Consider the following 24421-nt stretch of genomic DNA (forward strand, 5'->3'; position numbering starts at 1 on the left):
TCTGCTCTTGCTCCCAAAATTAAATGAAAAAACTCCTTTCTGAGGACTTTGTTTAAGTCATTTCAGTCAAGTCAGTCGTCCTCTCTTTCTCTTCAGCTCAGAACTGGACATAAAGTTCATAAATCAGTTTTTAATCAGTCTTTTTCTCTGGGCGTTGTAGCAGAAAAGACTGTGGAGTTGTGGTGACCTCTAATAGGAATCTGTGACCCATGGCCTAATTTCTCCACAGTGCAGCTTCCAGATTTACAGGTGATTGCCCCAAGGCCAACCGAAGATCAAAACCACACTACAAACAGGATGAAGTCTGATGATTCTGTAGCACCACCCGGTGGTTTAACTTTGTCAAGAGTGAGAAGCCATTTTTTTCCATGATGTTCCGAGGAAATTGGAAATTTAACCAGGTTAAATTGCTTACATTTTTAATTGAGAAATGACTCATGGCTAAAGAATGTATTTGTTTGTTTATTACACTTTTGTACAAGTAAATGTTGTGTCTTGGGTTTGTCTCTTGGATATTACAACAATGTTACACCGTTAGTCTGATGCAAACAGAGCAAATAAAGGCCATACTGTGCCATCAGAGTTAGAACTGAGCAAGCACAAGTCTTAGGGCATTGGTTAGAGGAAATGTGACAGTTCAGAAGAGACCTTCACCATTTACACTGGGGTAAGGAAATAGATGTTACAGAATGCTTTATTATTTTAACACAGTAACTCTCACGTAGGTGGACCTAGGTGAACTTGTCTATACAAATGACAACATTTCTACAACACGTGTAACAAATATCTCCCTTTCATGAGTTTAGTTTGTCTCAGGTATGTCAATGTCAGTGCAGCAAAAAGACAATGCCCTGTTTTTTATTCCCTGTCTACTTCATGCAGCAAAAGATCATATTAAAAAGACCAAATTACAAAATGGCATATTAGCAAACAGTTATTGAGAAGAGTTTATGTAATGATGTCTCACATCACCATTTCATATTATGTTTAATACTATCACTTTGGTAAAGGGAAAAAAAAAACTAATTTGTACTAACATGTAGAACTATGTTCTTGTACATGTGTACTCAACATTGGAATGTTGTTAGCATGGTAACAGTCGCCTGGACCCCTAGTCAGTCCAGTCAGTTCAATGTTCCAGTGGGTCTAAAAGTTAATCTCTCACACACGCTCAGCCGATGTGCTGCTGTTAGTCTAGAGATGATCTGGCCTCTGTCTCTAGGTGTGCTCAGAGGGTGAAAATGGAGCTGGTTGCTTTTCTCTCTGTTGGCTGTGGGGCTTTCTGATTTGTGTGCTCTATGGTCAATAGTCTCTCCTTCTGAGGGTTCCATTTGTCCCTCCAACAGAGAGATTCAGGCATTGGATGGCGCGATGCTTCCCTGGAAGCTCAGGTGTTGGTCTGGGTGTCGTCTCTCTGTCTTCCCCTGCCATCTTGCAGTTGTGCCGCTGGTCTGTGTGAGGATTTTCTAACTATGGGTTCGGTTCGGTCTGGGCAGGCTTGGCTTTCTTCTCCTGCCAGTTCTTCTCCCTCAGGTTCAGCTCCATCTCAGTGAAGGCAGCCGGACCCCAGTTAGTCATCTTCTGTGGTCCCTTTGAGCCTAATGTAAAAAGTCAGGTAAAACGTGAAACCCTGCAAACATCTACAGTCAATACACCATGTTATTTTAAATAGAGATCAGGAAAAGGGCTATACTTTCATATTATTAAAAAAAAAAAAAAAAAAAAAAAGTACATTATACAAATTGTTGAGTATAAAGCATTACTTTATGTCCATGAAGTATGATGTTATAAGATCCACTTACGGTAAGGTTATGTTACAGGTTTAGGCTTAGAAAGATAACCATAACCATATGTACTTGAAATGAAGTACAGCTCTGGAAAAAATTAAGAGACCACTGCACATTTTTCTGATGTCATCCTTGCTGAATGACATTCGAATGAGTTGACGGTCATATTCAAAATTAAGAGACCACTGTAAATTTGAATATGACTGCAACTCATTCGAATGTCACTCATCAACCATAGGATGACATCAGAAAAATGTGCAGTGGTCTCTTCATTTTTTCCAGAGCTGTATGTGTAGTGGATGGCCAAAGCTTGACATACACTACCGTTCAAAAGTTTGAAAGAAAAGCACGATTTTTCAATGGAGATAACATTAAATTAATCAGAAATACGACCTAGATATTGTTAATGTGGTAAATTACTATTCTAGCTGGAAACGGCTGATTTTTAATGGAATATCTACATAGGTGTACAGAGGCCCATTTCCAGCAACCATCACTCCTGTGTTGTAATGGTACATTGTGTTGGCTAATCGTGTTTAACGGCTAATTGATGATTAGAAAACCCTTGTGCAATTATTTTAGCATAGCTGAAAACTGTTGTGCTGATTCAAGAATTTGTAAAACTGGCCTTCCTTGGAGCTAGTTGAGTATCTGGAGCATCAGCATTTGTGGGTTCAATTATACTCTCAAAATGTCCAGAAGAAAAGAACTTTCTTCTGAAACTCGACAGTCTATTCTTGTCCTGAGAAATGAAGGCTATTCTATGCAAGAAATTGCCAAAAAACTGAAGATTTCCTACAACGCTGTCTACTCCCTTCAGAGAACAGCACAAACGGGCAACGTCCACAGTGAAGAGGCGAGTCCAGGATGCTGGCCTTCTAGGCAGAGTGGCAAAAAAAAAAACATATCTGAGCCAAAGATGCTGGAGGAGTGCCTGCCGCCATCTGTCAAGCATGGTGGAGGTAATCTGATGGTCTAGCGCTGCTTTGGTGCTGGTAAAGTGGGAGATTTGTACAATGTTAAAGGGATTTTGAATAAGGAAGGCAATCATTCAATTTTGCAACGCCATGCCATACCCTGTGGACAGCACTTGATTGGAGCCAATTTCCTCCTACAACAGGACCATGACCCAAAGCACACCTCCAAACTATGCAAGAACTATTCAGGAAAGAAGCGGTCAGCTGGTATTCTGTCTGTAATGGAGTGGCCAGCACAGTCACCATATCTCAACTCTATTGAGCTGTTGTGGGAGCAGCTTGAGTATATGGTATGTAAGATGTGCCCATCAAGCCAATCCAACTTGTGGGAGGTGCTTCAGGAAGTATGGGGTGAAATTTCTTCAGATTACCTCAACAAATTGACAGCTAGAATGGCAAAGGTCTGCAAGGCTGTAATGGCTGCAAATGGAGAATTTCTTTGACAAAAGTGAAGTTTGAAGGACAAAATTATTGTTTCAAATAAAATCATTATTTCTAACCTTGTCAATGTCTTGGCTTTATTTTCTATTCATTTTGCAACTCATTTGATGAAAACTCACACTTTTATTCATGGAAAACATGAAATTGTCTGGGTGACCCCAAACTTTTGAACGGTAGTGTATGACCTAAAGCTACTGGTAGGGGTGGTTAGGACGATTCTAAGGGACCAGCACCGACAGAGAGACCCCCAATACTATATATTATCGGGGGGCCTAGACTTATTTTCTGTCATAGGGCCCAAATGATCTAGCAGTGCCCCTGATGACCTATATCTATCGTGTGGCATGTGGGAGTATTTGCAGTGAAGGTTAGTGTTACGTCAGCAAATTGATTTTGCCTAGTTATACAATTAGCTTTAGTTAGATTTAAGACTTTGCCCATAGTCTCCTGGGTTTAAAAGGTGACAGAGAAGGCAGAAGAAGGGCAGAAGCTTGGGAGAAGCAGGTCATCTGTACCAGGCTGAATGAGGCGGATCAGACCCTCATGGTGGGCAACCTTGTCCTTCCAGCTCTGGGTGTTGTTGGCAGCGTTCTCAAGTTTCTTCATGACTTCCTGTGAGGGCAACCAAACAATTACACATCCACACTTCTAACACCACCAACACTGAGCCAACAGTCTGTGAGTCAACTAGAAATTGACTCACGAATCAAGTGCTTTTATGAGCATTGTATAAATGAATGGCGCAATATGTTTATTTTGGGGGGATGTCTGGCAAATGATTCATTTGCAAACTAAATTTCTCTCTGAAAACTACTTGGCCACTAGATGTCAGTGTTTGGCAGTCTGAGTAAATTAAGCTCAAGCAGAAACCTCCCTCAGAGGAATCCAGGAGAGAAAAGGAATATAAGGCCTTTCTGTTCAACCTGTTTGTTTGGAGCCTACAGTGAAGTGTACTTGTTGATGAGGGGGAAAGTTAGTTGCGTGTGAGCCAGCCTTGCTATTGCCAGCCAGTCAGAAGAAAGCGATGAGATAAGGCTGTTACTTTTAGATATGCTGTGGGTAGGCAGTAGAAATACAGAAGAAAATGGAAGTTCAGTTACAAGTTTCAGTTTCACCCTGAAATTATGAAATAGAAGTTTGTCTTTTACTGAATGAGAGTTTCTGCTTTCTTAAACCAATGCATATCTTTTAATCTTCCTAAAGTCAATTTTATATTAGAAATGATAGTCAAAGCATATTACATTTTTAACTTAAGTGTCTGACAAATATTGTTTAGGCTAGCATGTATCTATACTTGATTATTTGGCCTTATAATGTGTTCAACTAGACTGATTCCTGCTTTTATCAACTAATGACACCCTTACTTTACCCACATGTCCATTGGCAATATGTAAAGAATGATCAATCCAATGTAGCACAATGTACTTCTTATGTTAGTACCTTATGTACTACACAGGTGGAAGTGGCTCAAGATGGAGTTTTGGGTATTTGGGGTTTGGGCTAATAATATGTAATAACACAAACTTACATGAGGTACATTAGTTCCATGCACATACGTGTTTTAAGAGCATTTGTTATTGTATTGGGGAACCAAACAGTCAAATAAACCCATGTCATAAGACCTAAGGTCACAGGTTGAACTATTGACACATCACCATGTGAAACTGTCTCTTTCCTCCAAATCTTATCTTATTCTGCAAAGATATAGTGTGAGCATAGATTGAGCTGCCTAAACCTGAATATTATCATTATCCTTACTCAGCGAAGCTGAGACACTTGACACACTTGATCTTCAGACCAAGCCTCACAAAAGTTATCCCATTGTGTATTCATTTTTGAAAGCGTTTGCCCATCACAGCCAATCAAAAAACAACGCCAAAGCCACCAAACAGGAAGAAAGCTTATATCTCAGCAACCCTTTCATGTATCAAAACCAAACTTAGTACATGGACTTCAGACCACATTGGCAGGACGCTCAATACATTTGGTGACCTTTTACCTGGAGGGGGCGCTGCAATCAGCAAAAATGCATTTTGGCCTGTAACTGTTGAAGTGTTTGAAAACTTTCAAGTGGTGTCTGTTAATACTGTAAGAGGTCCTAAGTCCGAAACATGCCAACTTTTGACATCATCGTAATCGGACCGGACGCCATATTGGAATCCATCAAAAACACTTCAACATTTATACAGGTCACAAATTTTGTCCAATCTTCATGAACATTTGTATAGATGATCTTCAGACCAAGCCTCACAAATGCTGTGCTTTTTGTAGCCATATCTAAAACTGTTCACCCATAACAGCCAATCGAAATCGGAGGTGAAGCCGCCAAACAGGAACTGAGCTCATATCTCAGCAACCCTTTCATGTATCAAAACCAAACTCAGTGCATGGACTCAAGACCCGATTAGGACACTCAAGAAATTTGGTGACCTTTTACCTGGAGGGGGCGCTGCAATCAGCAAAAATGCATTTGGGCCTGTAACTGTTGAAGTGTTTGAAAACTTTCAAGTGGTGTCTGTTAATACTGTAAGAGGTCCTAAGTCCGAAACATGCCAACCTGTGATGTCAATATAATTGATCTGGCCTCCATCTTGGAATTTATCCGAAACGCAAAAACATTTTCACAGGTCACAGATTTTGTCCATTGTCACGGAACTTGGCACAGATGACCGGTGGCGAAGCCGCCAAACAGGAAGTGACCGTATATCTCAGGCAATCTTTGGTTGCTAGACATGAAACTTGCTGTGACTGCTTATGGCCATATGTCTGATGTAACAGTATTGAGTTGCCATGGCAACCCCAGCTTGTCTGCTTAGCCCCCTCATTGCTGCTTGCAGCAATATTTCTTTTTAGTTTCCTAAGCCTGGCACAGCGTTATAACGGTCTTCTACAGCATTGTTATCATTTCTTTAATCATTAATTCATTCATTCATCTGTTCATTCACTTTTATCCATCCATCCATCCATCCATTAATTCATTCATCTGTGTAGTTGCTCATTCATTGATTCATTCAACCAACCCATAATTCACTCATTCATTCATGCAGTTAGTATGTGTGTGTTCCTGTGTGTGTGTGTGTGTGTGTGTGTGTCTGTCTGACCTCGTACTGCTGCAGGGCCTCGTGCCTCTCGTTCTGGAGAAGCTGCAGCTGCTGCATGGCCTCGTCCAGAGCGCTCTCCTTGGCCAGTCGCTCCCGCTCCAGCTCCTGCTTCTCGGCCTCCGTCTGCGAGATGGCCCGCTGCTGCGTCAGGTGGATCTCCTCCAGCTCCGCCCGCTTGGTCACCTCCTCCTCCAGCAACCTGGCCGCGCACACACACACACACACACACACACGCACGCACACACGCACGCACACACACACACACACACACACGCACACACACACGCACACACACACGCACACACACACACACACACACACATACATACACACACACGCACACACACACGCACACACACACACACATACACACACACGCACACACACACGCACGCACACACACACACGCACACACACGCACGCACACACACACGCACGCACGCACACATAAACATACACACATCATATAAGACTGTTAAAAGAATGCACATAACTACAACAATACTGGTTCTTGGACTGGTTCCGTCACTGGCAGGTGAAGTGTGTATGTGAGTGTGTGTGTGTGTGTGGCTGTAGACAGGTGATGTATGACTGCTGCAGTACTTACTTATTTATTTGTCTATTTATTATTCTTAACATTGCATACATTTATACAGTGTATGCTAATGCACTTTTTAACTTTTAACCCCTTCATGGATGGGTTGGCTGTAAACCAAATTGCCCCTCGGGGACTAATAAAGTTATCTGAACTGAACTGAACTGAACTGAACTGAACAGACACACACACACAAAGCTAAATGCACGTATGCATAAACACACACATAAAAACAAACAAAACAATAATTGAAAAACACATTAGGTTATGAATACCAACATGCAAATGTTTGAGGAAGTATGTGCGCACGCACACACACACGCACACTCTGACGGATATTTTAGTGCTTATTTGTTGTGGACGCAGTAAGTTGTTGGACACCAGTGATCTCAAAAGTGCTAATTTGAACTGTTGTCAGCACAAAGGAAGGAAATGAATGATGGTGTCTGGCATACGTGAGATACACTGGCCAAATGTGTGTGTGTGTGTGTGTGAGAAGAGGGCGGTGTGTGTGTGTGTGTGTGTGTGTAAAGGGGGGGTGGGGTGGAGAAAGAGAAAGAGAGAGACTGCCCATGTTTGCGTGAGAGCAGGTGACTGTGTGTGTGTGTGTGTATGTGCATGTGACATGTGGTGTGTGTGCGTCTCTGTGTTATTAGCTGAACCCTGAACTTTTCAAATGTGACTGGGCCGGCAAAGGAAGTGACATTGAGTGACTCAGCTGATGAGACCAGGTCCCACAGTCTCCGAGTCGCTCAGAGGCCAAGTCACCACTACACAGCTTAACAGCCACATGCATAACCAATGACACAGCATCACCTAACAAAGTGTAAAACGGCCCTTCCAGACCCTATCTCATTCTGTTTCCGTAGTGATGAGATATGTGTATACACCCACACACATACGTGTGTTTGTGTGTCTACACTTGTGATTGTGTATGTGTGTACATACATACATATACACAGATAGATAGATAGATAGATAGATAGATAGATAGATAGATATTTTATTGATCCCCAAGGGGAGTATCTATCTATCTATCTATCTACATACGTGCAACAGTGCAAGAGTAAGGTCTAGAGACCAGCATAAATAATATGGACAGATAATACACACACACACACACATACACACACACACACACACACACACACACACACGACATCAGTGTGACATAGCACATCACTGAACATGTGGGCTGTGGGGAGTTGCTCACCTGGACTGTAGTTTGCGTACGGTCTCCTCGTCCTGCCTGGCCTGCCTCTCATCGTCTAGCGCCTCCTGCAGGCGCTGGTACATCCCCTCCAGCTCACGCACGCGCTGCAGATACTGCTCCAGCTCAGAGGACTTCTGGGCCACTTGCTCCTCCATCTGCTGACGTACCTGATATACACACACCACACACACACACATACACATCAAAATCCATACACATTAACACACACAAATACATACACACACATCAAAACCCATACACATTAACACACACAAATCCATACACATTAACACACACAAATACATAATACATTATGTCCAAACACATACATACACACAGACATGCACATAACCAAACTCACCCTCACAGTCATATAGACACAAAAATGACTCATACCACTGCCTGTGGCGCAGGTGCTTAGAAAGAGAAGTGAATGTGGCAAGCCATATTCTTCACAAACAGTTAAAAATGACTATACCCCAGGGACAGATTTACATAGATACAATCAGCAAGGGGATTGAATGTCAGTGTGTCTGCGTGTGTGTGTGTCTGCGTGTGAGTTGCCTACATGCTTCCAATAATAACATGAGAAAGCAGAAGTGGAATAGGAGTGAACTTCCTGAAAGCCGGCGCAGGCTGGCCTGAGCCGAGGCTCGCTTGTGCGACTCATTGGACAGGAGGCAGTGATGTCATCAACCACATCCACCTCAAGAACAACGGGAGGAAGCTCCCGCCACTTAAGGTCAAAGGTTAAATAACACAGTGACTCCAGCAGGTTACACTCTCCCGTAAAGCAGTTAGTCATTGCCTCGTTAGGAAGACAAATGTGTGGGGAGGAAAAGGGTTGCTGGTTGGGGGAAGACGTCTCTACCATTTTCTCCTTCTCCAGGTCAATTCTGTAACGGCCCTCCAGCTCAGTCTGTGTCTCCAGTCTCCTTCGCTCCTCCTCAACGGCATTAGCTGCTGCCTCCTCCAATTTCTGGGAACACACACACACACACACAGACATGCCTACTGTATAAACACTGTACAAAGAGGAGGTGGTAAAACCAGGAAGCAAACCACACAAAAGTAGACACGTTTTTAAACATTAACAAAAAGAGTTAACTGAATCACCCAACGACATGGAACAGCCAGACTGTTTGCTTTGGTTGGGGGTTGTTAAGAGTAAGTGGGACATTCAATTAGAATCATATATTAACTAAACAGAAAAAGGCTTGCAAAGCTGTATAAATACAAAATGTATTTGATTTATAAGTATAACATATAACATTATATATGTATAACATTTACAAATACACACAATGCATTGAATACACAATATGTCCAAAATACACACTGTCAACAGACAGGTATAATGTGTCCCATTATTGTCTTTTTCCTCTTTAGGGGTATCTAGCACCTGGTTTCAGTCATCACTTAGGTGTGAACTCCAGATACCCCCCCTCCCCCCCAGATACCCCCAGTAACAGACAGGGTATTGTTTCCCCTCTCCAAGCCAAGGGTGAGTATTGTCCTGAATTGCCCCTGCCCCTCGGTGGGATTGTGGAGGTGGGCGGCAGTGATGGGGAGGTGGTAAGAGATAGGCACAGACATACCTCAATGGCAGATTGTTTTCTCATTCAGACGCTTGTTATAAAGCACAATGTGGGGCAGACAAAGGGGAAACTTGTCCTGTCAGAGTGTATCTGATGCCACGATGACACTGCATGCTCTTAAGTTGAAGGCTCCCCAGTTAGCTATGTCACTGTTTGTTTTCGCAGGCCACTCGCCATAGCCTCTGCAGCTCTTGAGGCAAACGCGTTCAACAATGATCGCCTCACAAACCCGTCTGTGCCAGACAGACAAGGAGGCATCTCTGGGTCTGCAGTTTCTCCTGACCTCCAAGAGTCCCATTGTCCCAAGTGTAACAATAGTCTTTTATCTCACAATGGAGGTGGATCCTTCATTTCCCCATGACTCAGCGAGTATGAAATACAGTGTCGTGCCCTGCATGTGTGTGCTTTTCTTTATTTAGCTCTATTATACACCTAACATTACCTCAGGCCAACCTTACATGCCCAGGGTATGTGCCAAACAGGGATGGCTTTTGTCGCTAAGTATGACCAAAGCAGTGGTAGGGGGTATTAATCTTTTGGAATGTGTTGCTAAACTGTAAGAGCACAGCTTGACTAAAGAAGCTCAGCAGGATTAAGACAGCTGAAAGAAATCAAAAGTCAAGAGGGGTTAAGTAAGAAATAATAAGTACAGCCACCCCCCAAGAGGAGCTACCGAGGGTGAAACCACTGACTTTATAACTATAAATACACTCATGAATAGCAAATGATGCGGAAAACAAGAGAAAGAGAGTTTCTGTGGCGAAACTTGTGACTCTTGTGACCCTCCCTCCACTCTCTCAGTCTGGTGTGACAGTGTCAGCTTCTTCATTGTCACCCTTAATTGTTTGACTGGTCCTGCTCAATGGCCCACATTCACTCTGGTGCGACGTATCAGTTCGCAAGTGATACATGGTCAGGGTGTCAGTGGGTCGTTGAGGTTTGACACTGTTACGGTCACTGTTACTGTCACCTCTGTTTCAACTGTGCTGTGGAGAGCAAGGATCCTGTGCAGAGTGAGCCTTGTTGTCTCCATTGCAATTGAACTGAAAAGAGATATAGACACTTCTGTGTCCATACTGGAGCCCACATCCCACCCGCTGATGATTCCAACTACAGGCCATACCCATGTGTGTGTGTGTGTGTGTGTGTGTGTGTGTGTGTGTGTGTGTGTGTGTGTTTGCACGCATGAATATTTCATTTGATGTGCCAGTGTCATTAATGCCACTCAAAGAGGCACATGGCATCCAACCCGATGCCCCCTGATCTGACTGTCTGTCTGTCTGTACGTCTGTCTGTCTCTGTCTGTGGGTCCACAGGTCCTCGTGTGCTGGCCACCCATGCTGGGTTTTACATTTATGGCCCATGCTTTTAAATCATACTTTCAAGGTGCTGTGCAGTGTATCTACCCGACGTGGCGACTGGCGCCCTAAACGTGTTCTGGGCCCTGAATGGGGAGGGGAGGATGAGGTGCATAGTGTGGCCAGTGGTCAGCCCTACGCTGAACACTGGCACACGTGGCCATTGGCCACAGATGTCTGCCATCTATGGGAGGGGATGGAGGATGTGGTTGGAGATCTGGCCTTTTAAGTGGAACACCAGAAGGTTGTGAGATTGATCCCTGGAGCTGTCACCTCTGTGCCCCTGAGCAAGGCACTTAACCCCCACTCGGATGTGCTCCAGCAATGATTGTTTCTGTAGTTAGTTTACTGTAAGTGGCTTCTGGATGGGTGACCAATAGATGGCCAGTAGTGCGATGCCCTGTACCTTCCTCATGGCCTCCAGCTCGTGCTGCTTGCTCTCGTTGGCCATTTGCAGCTCCCGCATGCGCAGCTCGATCAGCTCCTGCTCCGCCTGCTGCTTCTGCCGCAGCTCACGTCGCTTCTGACGGGCCTCGCGGTGTGGCGCTGGTCGGCCCATCTTCAGCAGCAGGACACACGTCTGGATGGCTGGACAGAGACAGAGAGAGAGAGAGAGAGAGAGAGAGAGAGAGAGAGAGAAGGGGGCAAGAGTCAAAACAATTAGAGAGAAAGACAAGAAAGAAGAGAATAAAGAGTGCAAAAACAATACAATAAGTGGCAAAGCGACGTCAAAAGAAAGTTTCGCACAATGGTGTGTGTGTGTGTGTGTGTGTGTGTGTGTGTGTGTGTGTGTGTGTGTATGAGTGTATGTGTGTGTGTGTGTGTGTGTGTGTGTGTGTGTGTACGTGTGTATGAGTGTATGTGTGTGTGTGTGTGTGTGTGTGTGTGTGTGTGTGTGTGTGTGTTATAGTAAAACATTTAACTGTTCATTCTTACCTCAATGAGAGCTTTTTTTATAATCAGCACTGACTATAATGCACTATACTGTAAACGTACTTTAGCAAAAGAATGGGTGCAGAGACCTATTTACTTTTCATAGACACCCCACTCTCACTCTCATTCTCGGTTTCACAGCTTTGGGTCATGGTGAAGGCCTGTCTCTTCGTATGTCTCCAATCAACTTTTTTATACAAAATTCAAAGCACGGAAATAGGACATACTGTGTGGATGCACTAGAAATGTCCATTCTTCTAGGTTAAATTACAAGTTTATTCCCTCAAAGAGGGTGTTTTAACTGCCAATACACATAGGGCAAAATGTGAATAAGGTTGATAGAAAATTATCTAGTTATATTGACATTAGGTTTGTTGCAATTTTAGTACCAGTACATGCTTCCATTTAAGTCGCCTTGGCTTAGACAATGACAAGTGTTTAGCCCACTACTGTTCAAAAGGACTAAAACCTGTCTTGGTATTAGTTTTTATAGTGCATCTGATGGAAACAAGCACAGATTTATTTAGCTGAATATGGAGTATGCAGAGCAAAATGAAACCAAGCCAGTCTTACCCTGGATCCACTCTTGTTTAGATAGAAACCAAGCCATTGTCTTACCCTGGATCCACTCTTGTTTAAAGATAGAAACCAAGCCAGTCTTACCCTGGATCCACTCTTGTTTAGATAGAAACCAAGCCATTGTCTTACCCTGGATCCACTCTTGTTTAAAGATAGAAACCAAGCCAGTCTTACCCTGGATCCACTCTTGTTTAGATAGAAACCAAGCCAGTCTTACCCTGGATCCACTCTTGTTTCTTCTTCTTGTCTGACGCGCTGATCTCGAAACTCTTCTCTGAGCATTTAATGTACAACAGACACTTCTTTCCCTCCTTGTCTGGTAAAGACTGTTGGGAGAAAGAGGGTTTAGCTTGTAACTTGCATTGAGATAAAGGGTGGGATAAAAAATATATATCGATATGGCAGTATATTTATACTTTGTTTTATCAATACGCTGCCATCAAATAAAGATATGTTTATTTATTACTAATTTATTACTAAAATATTCAATTGTCCAATTCATATTCTAAACGGTCTCATCCACCAATTTACCTTACCAGAGTCACTACTTGCTAGCCTAGAAATCTAGACGCACCCTAGCGGCGGCAAATTAATTTGCTCAGCCTGTACGTCTAGTATCAAACCATAGGGATTTCTATTGGCTGACGCCGTGGACCTCATCCAATCACAGCGCTCTATTTTGTTAGAGAGTCTTAAGGCGGGCTTAACAGGATAACGACAGTCCTGCGACGGTGAACAACAAGGAAGGTGGCTATGGCAAACAAAGAGCGGTTGTTTGAATCGGCGGCGTCAACTTTGGAGAAGTTGGACTTGTGCTTTTCTTTGAAAGTTGAGCAACACAATGCACTTAAGTCATTCCTTTCGAAGAAGGATGCGCTGGCCTATTGCATGCCTAGGCAGTTTGAAAGACAATTCTCTGCCCGCCCCTTGGATTAAGCGAGGTGAATGGTTCGATGCCAGACTAAACATTTCAATGATATAGGATGGCCCGCCAGGCTAACTACTTGCATAAATATAAGCAAACACTGATGTATGCATGTACAAAAAAAACTGTTTGCTATTTCTGGAAGGCCTTTTTTTTTTTTCTTTTTTTTTTTTTAAGAGGCACTAAGGTAAAACTCTATGCACTTTGTACACTGTTTGAAATCTGTTAAAATACAGTGAATAAATACATAATTCTGGCTTTTTGCCTAAGGGGATTTTTAAGTCATATTTAAAATGATCTACAAAACAAACAAAACAACCTAAAGAGTCAAAAAGAGACTGAGAGTTGACCTTTTGGTATGCCAATTTCAATTCAATTTCAATTAATTTCACAACTGCTTATTTGATGGCATAATCAAGTGTGCATGCTTCATTAAATCATAGGGCAAGCTTCAGAGGGGAAGCCATTCTGCTGTAGAGATTCATAAAAATTAGTATGACTCATAATGTACCCTGGCTGACCAGAGGGCAAGGTCGACCACTTTTTAGACTTTCTTTCTATCCATCTATCCATCTATCTATCTATCATTTTATCTATCTATCTATCCATCAGAGCAAGGTCATGACCCTCACGGCCGACTGCTGACCTCCACACAGCAGTTCCCGTCGAGCAGGATGTCTCCCTTCTTCTCCGTCAGGTCCTCACTCACGTAGTACGAGATCAAGGTGGGCTTCAGCAAGAACCAGCGCTCCATCCAGTTTTTCCTCTTATGGCCCTTCTTCAACATGTAGCCCTGCAAACACAAGAACGAGGATGATCCATCACAGCACAGCACAGCACAGCACAGCACAGCACAGCCAGGCAGGCAGGAGACCTAAGACTAGTCAGCCACACAAGGTCCTGGAGCTGCAGTCTACAGCATCTTTCGCACCCCCACTTGTTTTCCATACTTGTTAATTACTTTAACTCCTCCTTACCATTGACACTTGCTAACTAACACTTGACCTTTATCCTTGTCAGTTTCTTAGGGACTATCCCACATACCTCTGGTTGTCTTTCCAGTGAAGAAAAAACCCCATAGTCATCATTTCCTACTTCCATACTTAGAAGCCTAGGCTGTGCCCACTTTTACCACATTTCAAACCACTTAGAACGTCTCGTCCCCTGGACAAGAACGCTGTGGCTAATTTAACACAAATATCCACAATAGCCGTCAATGCTAAGATATCACCAATGACTCTTGGAAAGTGAATATATCCCCCCGGAATTTCCTGGCGTTTCCATAGTGATTCATAGCATTCAAAAGGCTTTTAACTGACACAGGGAAGGGCTTGACAAAACGCGTCATACAGAAGGGTTATTCTTCTGCTGTTTTTAAGGTTTCTCGGTACACTGTGTTCCCCCCCACATAGCACAGCTGTGTTCACACTGCTGCTCTTCATACTCCACAGACTCCGTCCTGCCCTCTCAAAAACATGGCAGGGTAGAGACAGACAGACAGACAGACAGACAGATAGAGAGAGAGAGAGAGAGAGGGAGAGAGAAGAAGGGAGAGAGAGAAAAATGGAGAGACAAGGGAGAGAGAGATATAGAGAAAAGGGTAGAGAGAGAAAGAGGGAAGTACAGAGAGGTATCGAGATAAAAGGAGAGAGAGATAGAGGGAGGGAGAAGTAGAGAGAAAAAAGGAAGAGAGAGAGGAATGGAGAGAGAGGTAGAGACAAAAAGAGACAAAGGGAGAGAGAGAGAGAGAGAGAGAGAGAGAGAAGCAGAAAAAAGGCTAGAGCACATCAATGCGGCCCATTCACAGCAGCTGCATGGCTCAGAGTCGCACCCCTCGCGCTCGTCTCACATGGGGATGAGCCGTTAAAACAGCAGCCTCCCTCCTATCCAGCCACTGCCCTGCCTAAACACACACACACACACACACACACACACACACACACACACACACACACACACACACACACACACACACACACACACACGCACACACACACACACACATACACACACACACACACCACACATACACAGCATTAAGGAGATCACACACACACACGCACACACACACACACACACACACACACACACATAAGAGAGGTCAGTGAAAGGGTCATCCACTCAAACGAAAAGAAGGTGCGTATTTCCCACTGACAGGACAGAACTGCAGTGCATTATTTGTGCCCGCTCAACAGTGAAGCCAACTTAATGCCTCCACCTTACCAAGATGGCTAATTAGGCTGATTAGGAGAAGATAATTGGCCTGTTTTTGCGGCAGAGCTGTGATTTCCAAAGCTCAAATGAAATGTGACACAAGCGCTTCACTTTGACAAAGTAGCTCACAAAGGACTGACAAGTCATTACAGCTTAGGCAAACAACAGCACTATTAGCAAAACCGCACTGTTAGGCATTTGCTTTTACTCCAGTGGCAAATGGCTGTGAGAATCGCTTGAAACGCTTTAAGACTTGGTAACAGCTCACACCATGCCCCAGCAGTCTAGTTCCTGATATGAAGACGTGGCATGCTTGGACCTGGTGGAGTTCTCTCAACTGTTTTCTCAAGTTTCCCTCATTTCCCTAATAGTTGTCTGAAAGGGCAGGCTCATCTCCAATGCCACTGTTTACCAGACTCAGATTCAGTAGATAGTGCTTGTGTGCAAGGTGGGGATCACATTGGAAACAAATGTGGTAAAGCATTACGCAATGCTCAGACCATAATAAGTTCTATCTTGTTCCTAAGTTACCGGAACAGTCTATGTTTGTTCTATTGCCTAAACTGATAATTGATAAGCCTTGCGTTAGAACCAAGTTCAGCTCTCAAATTGTTTGATGCTAGCGCTATGCACTGCTCCAACTGTTGCAAACAATAGGAAGTCTGCCAGTAGTCAATGTGATCCCTGCTTAAGAGTATGTAACTAACAGTGGTGATGCACAACGTTTTCACACACTTTCACCACCAAAGCTGTGACTTGGGTTTGCATTCCTGATTGTGCAGTCAAAACAAGGTACTGCCCAATTGAGCAAACAGTGATCTGTTCGTGATGCAGTTTGATAAAACGGTAAAACCAAGAGCTGAGGGAAATTCCAAAATTCCATTTAAACCCAAACGTGACTGACTGTACAACTGCAAATGCCTTCTAGGGGCAGTGGCCGAGACTTTATAATGAGGAGACACAGCACTCAAAGAATCCTACATAGCAATGCATGGGGTTAGTCTGTAACACTAATATGACAGTTGTCTACACCCTTCCACTGCCAAAAGTCGATGTGTGAATGCATCGTTCCAATCATGTGTTTGTGATCTCGCCGCTGGAGCGAGGTTGGTGTCGTCAAGTCTTGCGCACACGCTGTTCTGCCCGAAATAGATGCCCGATAAGTGCCCAAAGTGCGTTGCAATATGGCCGCCGAGTGGAGGGACTTGCCTAAAGGGACTTTGGTGGTGCTAGTGTAGAGGTTAAGGAGCTGGGCTAGCATGCAGTAGCCTGAAAAGTTGTGGGTTCAATTCCCGACTTCCACCGTTGTGCCCTTGAGCAAGGAACTTAACTCCGAGTTGCTCCGGGGACAATGTAATCCCTTGTAATATAATTGACATATCTAAGTTACTTTGGATGAAAAGCGTCTGCTAAATGAATAAATATAAATGTAGGGGGCACCCAAAGGTAACGAGGCCCTCACCTGCTTCAGGACATCCAGGATGAGCTCCTGGAAGACCTCATTGATGCCCATGGAGAGGGTCTGGCGGTCCATGCCTTTGCTGAAGTGGCCCTTACCCACAAGGTCAATTATCTCCCAGGCGTTCAGGCACTGCTGCTTGCTGCCCAGCTGTAGCTTGTAGTCCTCGAATTTCTCCTCGATCCAGCTGCCCCCCATGGCCTCAGTCAGCTTACGCAAGAGGTACTCGATCTGAGGCGAGAAGAAGTGATGCAACAGATACAAAAAAGCCGTCCAGTCAGTTACAATCCAGTCACATGATGAGGACCTTTTTATAGTAACAGCATTGTTTACACTCCACAATAAAAATATGAAACAGAATTTACCCCAATTAAAAGCATGCAAGCTCTCAAAATTTGTCAAAAGAAAACTTTAAGTTAGCGTTAAATGTTTGTGATTGTGAAAACAGCCTGGCATCTTATAACTGTGGCAAACTTCCCCTAGTCATTGTTGCCCTTTAATAAATCCTTAAAATCTCTGATACAACAGGAAGCTATGCACTTCCTCTTAGTGAGCGATGTTGGGAAACTGGATCGGGTTGTTTTACAAGAGCCATGGGCCTTATTCCACTAGCCTCAGGCCTAACCCTAGGTAGAAGGATTCAAGAAAAACTCAATAATTGAACCCAGTGATTCATTCAGAACCCAGTGTAATATTTGCTCCAAAACATTGTTCATCCCCAAAACAACTACAAGACATCTACTGTAAAAATCAGACGTGAAGGTTGACTCCGGCCAAGTTTCCGTAAGTGTTGCCAGACATACCTTACTGAATACTGACGTATGTTTTAGTTTTAGTTTCCGTGGGGTTTTCCAAACAGTCTTACCTCTTCTGCAACCATTATCAGGGGGTAGCGATCTTCGGACAGGAAATTAAAAATGCACCATATCTTAAAGGCATCATCGTCAGAGATGAGGAGATGATTTCTGTTGAGGTTTTTGCGAGCACACAGAGTCCAACACATCCTATTGAAATCCACACGGTCAAAGTTGTCCTGGACCTGTAGTTAGGACAGCATTTTTGGCATGAACATTGAGCAAATCGACAGACTGAGTTCATCTCAAATATAGAAAGAATTAACGTTAACATATCTTCTCACTGCAGGACAAAAGATTAGTGAAGTTTAAGCTAAGATAAGTGAAGTTACCCCAGATAAGCACAAACTCAGAGGACAGGACTGGGGGATACAAGATGTCCTGGACATTTGATCACTGCCTTTATTCTGAAGGGGGGGGGGGGGGGGTAAACTATGCAAGGCACAAACAGTTCTGCTAATAGGAAATACTCTCCTCAGGCTTTGAACACTAGTGTTGCTAAGGAAACCATTGGCAAGTTTTCAGTAGAGGAAACTACTGGCAAGTATTCAGTAAAATCTCTCCCGACAATGGGACACATCAAGTGCCTGGCAAACTCCTTTGAAATGACACTAACAAATAAGTCCATATTCTAGAGACCACATCTCTATCTATCTTTAAGATTTCATGGGCATTATTGTTTTAGCAAGTCTGACCATGCAATGTATCAAACAAGTCACTGTCACTGTTTGTATGGTGACAAACTACTTCACAGGCATCAGCAAAGATAAACAAAATGTCATGAAAACATCACAATCAGACAATATACATTATAACTATCAACATATTAAGCCAAAATATCAGCCAGCAATTAGTGACCAACAATATTGTGTTAGCTTGGTTTGGAGGACAGAACACAAACATTCTTATGCCTCTAAGTTTAAACCTTAGATATACGATTTAAACGGATCTCACACATATTGTTCATCATCTCTGAATATAGCTCATTAGATCATCACTAAATGACAGTGCATTTTCATCCATTAATCAGATATCAAACAGATAGGCCTAGGCTAATGGTGGCAGTTGTAAATACTTTGCGTCAGCTGAGAGACAATCATCTCTGAATCAGTCACAACTCTCTCTATTTCGAGCTGAGCTTCTGAGTCAACCTGACACAGAGGGGTGGGAGGATAGACAGAACTTCTGTCTGTCAACAATCCAGTCTACTGTAGGCTATAGACACACACAGCAGCAGGCTAAGGTTGTGAAAGACGGGGTTAAGACAGAGCAGATTCTTTACACACTACACATATTCATATGTGTGTAAGCGTGTGCCATCCTGACACACACACACACACACACACACACACACACACACACACACACACACACACACACACACACACACACACACACACACACACTCATTCATTGCCTGGTGACTCTACAATGGGAGCCTTGTCAAGTCCCAAGTGCCAATTGCTTTAGCTCAGCTCCAGATAAAGCTGCTCATTTGAATTCTGCAGACCAGGCACCTTACGAGATTTACAAACAGCACCTTATCACGCCCCCCACCCCAACTCCCACTCGAATCAGCTGGGACTCTTAATTTTAAGTAGACACCAGGAAACCAGTACTACACTTTGACTAGAACTTATAACTTCTGCACTTTCATCCTCTGGCAATATTATCAGGGTTCCCACTCTAAGTGAAGTGTAAAATTCCATGACTTTTCCCTGACAAAAAATTGAATTTCCATGACCTAGTTTATTATGAAGGGTATATATGATATTCCAGAAATTCCATTACCCGTGGGAACCCTGTATTTTTGATTGATGCAGTATTAATTCCTACCTAAGGTCTCCTCTGCATTGTAGCTTGAATGTTATTCCTCCTTGGAAATAAGGAGAAAGGATGGGGACTGTGCAGACAAATGGCAGGTGCAACACCAAAAGGCACAAACACAGGACAGAGAAGATCATAGGCGCACAGTGTCATGTCTACTAGGAGTACATTTTAAAATACTTTAACTGTGACAATGTAAAGCGTGACACCGCACCACACCGCACAAACCACCTCAGAAGCTAAAATGAACTCACACTAAATTAGATTCTCTTTCTCACACACTCTCTCTCTTTTTTTCTACCCCCCCCCCCACACACGTAGTTTGTTAGGTCGCTCTAATTTCGCTCTAATTTTGGTGAACTGTGTGTGTGGACCCACTTTCTTTTGTTTGCCTTTCTACAGCGAGTAGCCAGCTAACAATGCATTCCAGAATTAGAGAGCGCGAAGGGCAGAACTTTATTTCTCAGCTCAACCACAGCATTCTACATTAAAAAACACACACACACACACACACTTTTACTCTTTGTTTTTACAGAAAGTATCCGTTGTTTACGTGAAGCAGTCAAGGCAAAGGACTTATCAGAAGATACGCTATAGCTCTGCTCAGCATCTACGCTGCAGAGTGCTCAAGGTCGTCTGACCACAACAATGTTCATATCACTGCAAGGACAAAGACCTGCTGACTCTGGTCTGGATGCACACAGGGAGTGTGTTTCTCACGTGCTATAGGCCTCTCTTGTGGTTGAGCAGTGTGGCAGTGGGGCTGAGTTACTGAAGGCTGGTTTTCTCACAACAACTAACAACTCCATTTGGCAAAGACCCTGTGCTGTGGTGGGGGATGTCTGTGTGCGTGCATGCGAGTGTGTGTGTGTGGTGTCTCACAAAGAGAGGCGCAGTTTGGGGATGGGGGGGCTTAGAAAGACAAACACACACAACCCAAGGACCATGAAGCCTGACAAAAACCCCGTCACACATCCACCCGATTCACTCATTATGCCTGAGAGCAATCCTGAGGAACAACAGGGATACAAAATTAGCAGTGCATTTCAAGAACTGCTCCCTAGAGGCACCCGATCGAGTGTCTGTACATGTCAAACGTGAGCTGACATTCTAAGGCAGGTCACTCTCGGGTTCTTCTGTGTGCAACTTGGGCGGGTACGTCCAGTGTTGTGCGCAAACTGTTGTGAAACGTGGTTCCCTCATCTAATTCCTCTTGCAAAAGCCAACACACTCAGCAATCATGTTGTCAGCAAGCAATCATGTTGAAATATTGAGACACGCAACAATTAACATCATCTTGGGCCGAGGAATAACGTACATGCGTTCACCAAGTCCAAGTTTGCAACTTAATTACTACTAAAGCAGTAAGAATTTTCAGAACATCACTGATGTATCCTTTACCACTGAGAGACATTCTGAAGGTGGATTTCACAATGTTGCATTATCTAAACATCTTTCTTATAACTTTTGATATGTTGCTAACAACTGAAGCATGTCTGAGTAGGGGTGAGAGCCACTGACTTCCATGACATCAGAAGCAAAGGCATCCAACGAATTTTCATTCTTGTTACAGTGACACTCCATTAACCACTGAAGGAGAATGCCTTCTCAAGAGTTGATGGAGAGAGCTGCTCACCTTGTCCAGTATAAATGTGTTCAAGTAGGGCATGTATCCCTGGTTCGACACAGGTCCCTCGTCATCATCTTTAAAATGTTCCTCCAGGGCCACTGGGTCATGTGGGATTTTCATCACAGTACACAAGTTATGGGAGAGAACCTGAAGAACACAAAAAGTATGTGGATGAATCAAAGTTGTGATTACCTTATCTTTTCTGTTTCTCATTCATTGCTCTTAGCCAGCTTGAAAATGTATACACATTCGCAAAGTGCACCTCACTGTAATTCAATATAGCATCTTTAGTAGGCTACTACATAAGTACTACTTTATCAATTAATATCAATGTGTTACCAATATTAACGAGAATTAACAAGCCCTGTAGCCTACATCATCTGCGTTCTCCTGACGAGGTATTTCCATGACGCTATAGTGTTATATGGTTATTTTTTATTATTTAACTCAAAACACACGTGCAATCGATTTACAATAGGCCACACAAAATCTTTTCCAAAACGATGGGCAGTAGACACTGACAGTTTAATAACTAACGTCAAACATGCTGTCAGATAATACTTTTACTTTTTACATATCTGTTTTAGTCTAGGCCTATAGCCTACTTTTTGCTTCACCAATGAATAGTAAAATCCACAAGGTTCTTTTTACAGCATCAACATGACTAAAGAGTTCCAGTAATGACAAGGCTGGCTACTCGACAACACTTGTCAGTCAGTGGATGTCCTGAGTGAACGGTCTGGTCAGGTGCCTCGTCCCGGAGAAATAATGTGATAAAATAAATTCGACCTGTGCGTACCTTTAGCTGTGATTTTGACACCTTTCCACTCTTATCAACGTCCAAAGCCGTGAAAGCGTGCCATATTGCCTTTAAAAGTTCGTCCCGCAATGCCATCTTTAGTTTAGCCTCCACAGCTTGCTCTGCGTACTTACTTCGTGAGGAGAGGAGGAAAGTTTTTCAATAGGGATACAATGTCGTGGTCACATGACCGGTGCGACGCACTTGCGTGGCTGGAGGCGATATCACATCTGAGGTTCTAGCACCTCACAGCGCCAGAGTAATGGACTTGACAATGAAAATACGGAAGAAATGATAGCAGTCTCTTCGAGTGGCCCAGCCAGAGTCCAGACCTCAATCCATAAAAAAGTGAGCCTTGTGCAAGGCCAGAGTGATGGCAACGAATCGTTCCTGCCTCAAAACCCGGATTGCTGCTTTAAAAAGTGCGTTCTACAATCATTGTGGAGAGAGGCTTGGTATTATAAGAACCACTTTGAGAGCTGTGATGGCAAATAAAGATGTTGCCATTGATTATTTAAAGTGTATGAATAAGTTTGGAAACGCCACTTTTCATAAAAATGTTAAAAGATAAAAACGTTTTTTTTTTTTTTTCTGATTTCATGTTTCTACCACATTGTCTTACAACCTTTTGGCATTTGGCAGTCATTTTCAGTCAGAACAAACATAGCCTAGGCCTATACTGGTCAAGAGAAAATTAACATTAAATCAATATTCACCAGGAGTATGAATTATTTATATCTGTAGGCCTATACAGTAAGGCTACCCTCCAGAATTATTGGCACCTCTGCTAAAGTTGACTAAAAACCGGTAGCCTATTAAAAAAAAAAAATCTTTTGAGGATTTATTGTAATCTCACAATGAAAAGAATTAGGAAAATCTAACCTCTAGGCTCCATTTGCCAATAAAAGAGCTTGTAATATTCTTCTATGACGCCCCATAAAGTTGGAGAATATAGGGATTTACAGTTTTTTTCTGATTGCTTAAGCACATTTTTTGTAACTATGGCTTTTTTTGTAAAACTCTACACACAAATAGTAAAACCTTTCACCCAATCAGCAAAACATTCTAGTTCTCTTGCAAAAGTCAACACACCTTGCTTAACTCTTCACACCTTCATAAAAATGGTGTTTTCGTATCAAACAGTAAACACAAGCCGTCACAATAATAAGCACACAACGTGCCAACTACACACTAATGGTATGAATAAAAAACACATCTGGCTTTTCCTTTCTCTGTGCACAAGGTAGACTATGTCAGTTTGAGGTCATACTTTTGTCATAGTTCTGTATGGGGACCTATAGGGGGGGTTCACAGGGATCCAAACTTCAAGTATTGGTGTTTGTTTACACACATCAAAACAAACAGAAGTGTGTTTTTCCAAGTCAAAACACAAAATAGCAATTTCACTGAGACAAAAAAAATCAGTCTACATTGTGTCGTCTCTCTCAAAATTTCGTCTACATCACATGCAATGTCCTAGTCCAAGGCACCAGGGAAAATATATTCTGGAATGCCGTATCCAGGCCTGACATGACAATAACCCCACATGTAGACTGATTTTTTTGCCTGTAATAGGGCTATTTCTTTCTCTTCTTACCCTTCCTCTTCCCCCTCCTCGTCCTCCTCTTGCCTCTTCTTGTCCTCTTCCTCTAACTTCACCTCCTTGTCCTTGTCATCCTCTCCCTCTCACTTCTTCACCTCTGCATCCTCCTCCTTCTCCTACTTCTTCACCTCCACGACCTATTCTTCAGCCTCCTCTAATTCTCACTCTTCCTGCTCCCTCCATTGTACCCATTGCACATTACCTGTGTCTTATAGTGCTTAGGCTGATTGCAAAGTGAACTAATTATCTAGAACAGTTTTCACATGAGAAAGTGTGCCAGAGAGTTGGCAAAATAGTGTAAATAGTGTGTATAGATTTGCTAGGAGTGTGTTGATCATTTGGAAATTGAGTGTAATGCAGTGAGTTGTGTTTACAGTTCTGCAAAAAGAGTGCTGTGCAGTGGATTGTGCCTGCAGTTGTGCAAAGTGTGTGGTTTTGCTATAAGAATTAATAGTTTTAGAAATTGTGCTATAAGAATCACGGTTGTGTTTAAGCATTCAGAAAAAACTGTAAGACCATTCGTCTTTA

At 43.1% G+C, this 24421-nt stretch overlaps 1 protein-coding gene and 1 long non-coding RNA gene across 2 annotated transcripts; both read right to left on the reverse strand.

The window, feature by feature from the left end:
• Positions 1–449: 449 nt before the first annotated feature.
• Positions 450–22502, reverse strand: swap70b (switching B cell complex subunit SWAP70b). The gene is made up of 12 exons (XM_042110956.1): positions 22291–22502; positions 21498–21638; positions 18046–18219; positions 17184–17411; positions 14154–14300; positions 12800–12908; positions 11477–11658; positions 8986–9093; positions 8115–8281; positions 6307–6505; positions 3721–3817; positions 450–1598 (listed from the first exon to the last, which is right to left on the reverse strand). Exons 1-12 carry the CDS (start codon positions 22384–22386, stop codon positions 1471–1473), a joined length of 1776 nt encoding a protein of 591 aa, XP_041966890.1. The 5' UTR covers positions 22387–22502; the 3' UTR covers positions 450–1470.
• LOC121724432 lies at positions 2140–3713 on the reverse strand. The gene is made up of 2 exons (XR_006035202.1): positions 3265–3713; positions 2140–2762 (listed from the first exon to the last, which is right to left on the reverse strand). It is a non-coding gene; the product is annotated as an uncharacterized LOC121724432 (long non-coding RNA).
• Positions 22503–24421: the final 1919 nt, after the last annotated feature.

Source organism: Alosa sapidissima, chromosome 11, assembly GCF_018492685.1.
Source record: "Alosa sapidissima isolate fAloSap1 chromosome 11, fAloSap1.pri, whole genome shotgun sequence".
Classification (NCBI taxonomy): domain Eukaryota; kingdom Metazoa; phylum Chordata; class Actinopteri; order Clupeiformes; family Clupeidae; genus Alosa; species Alosa sapidissima.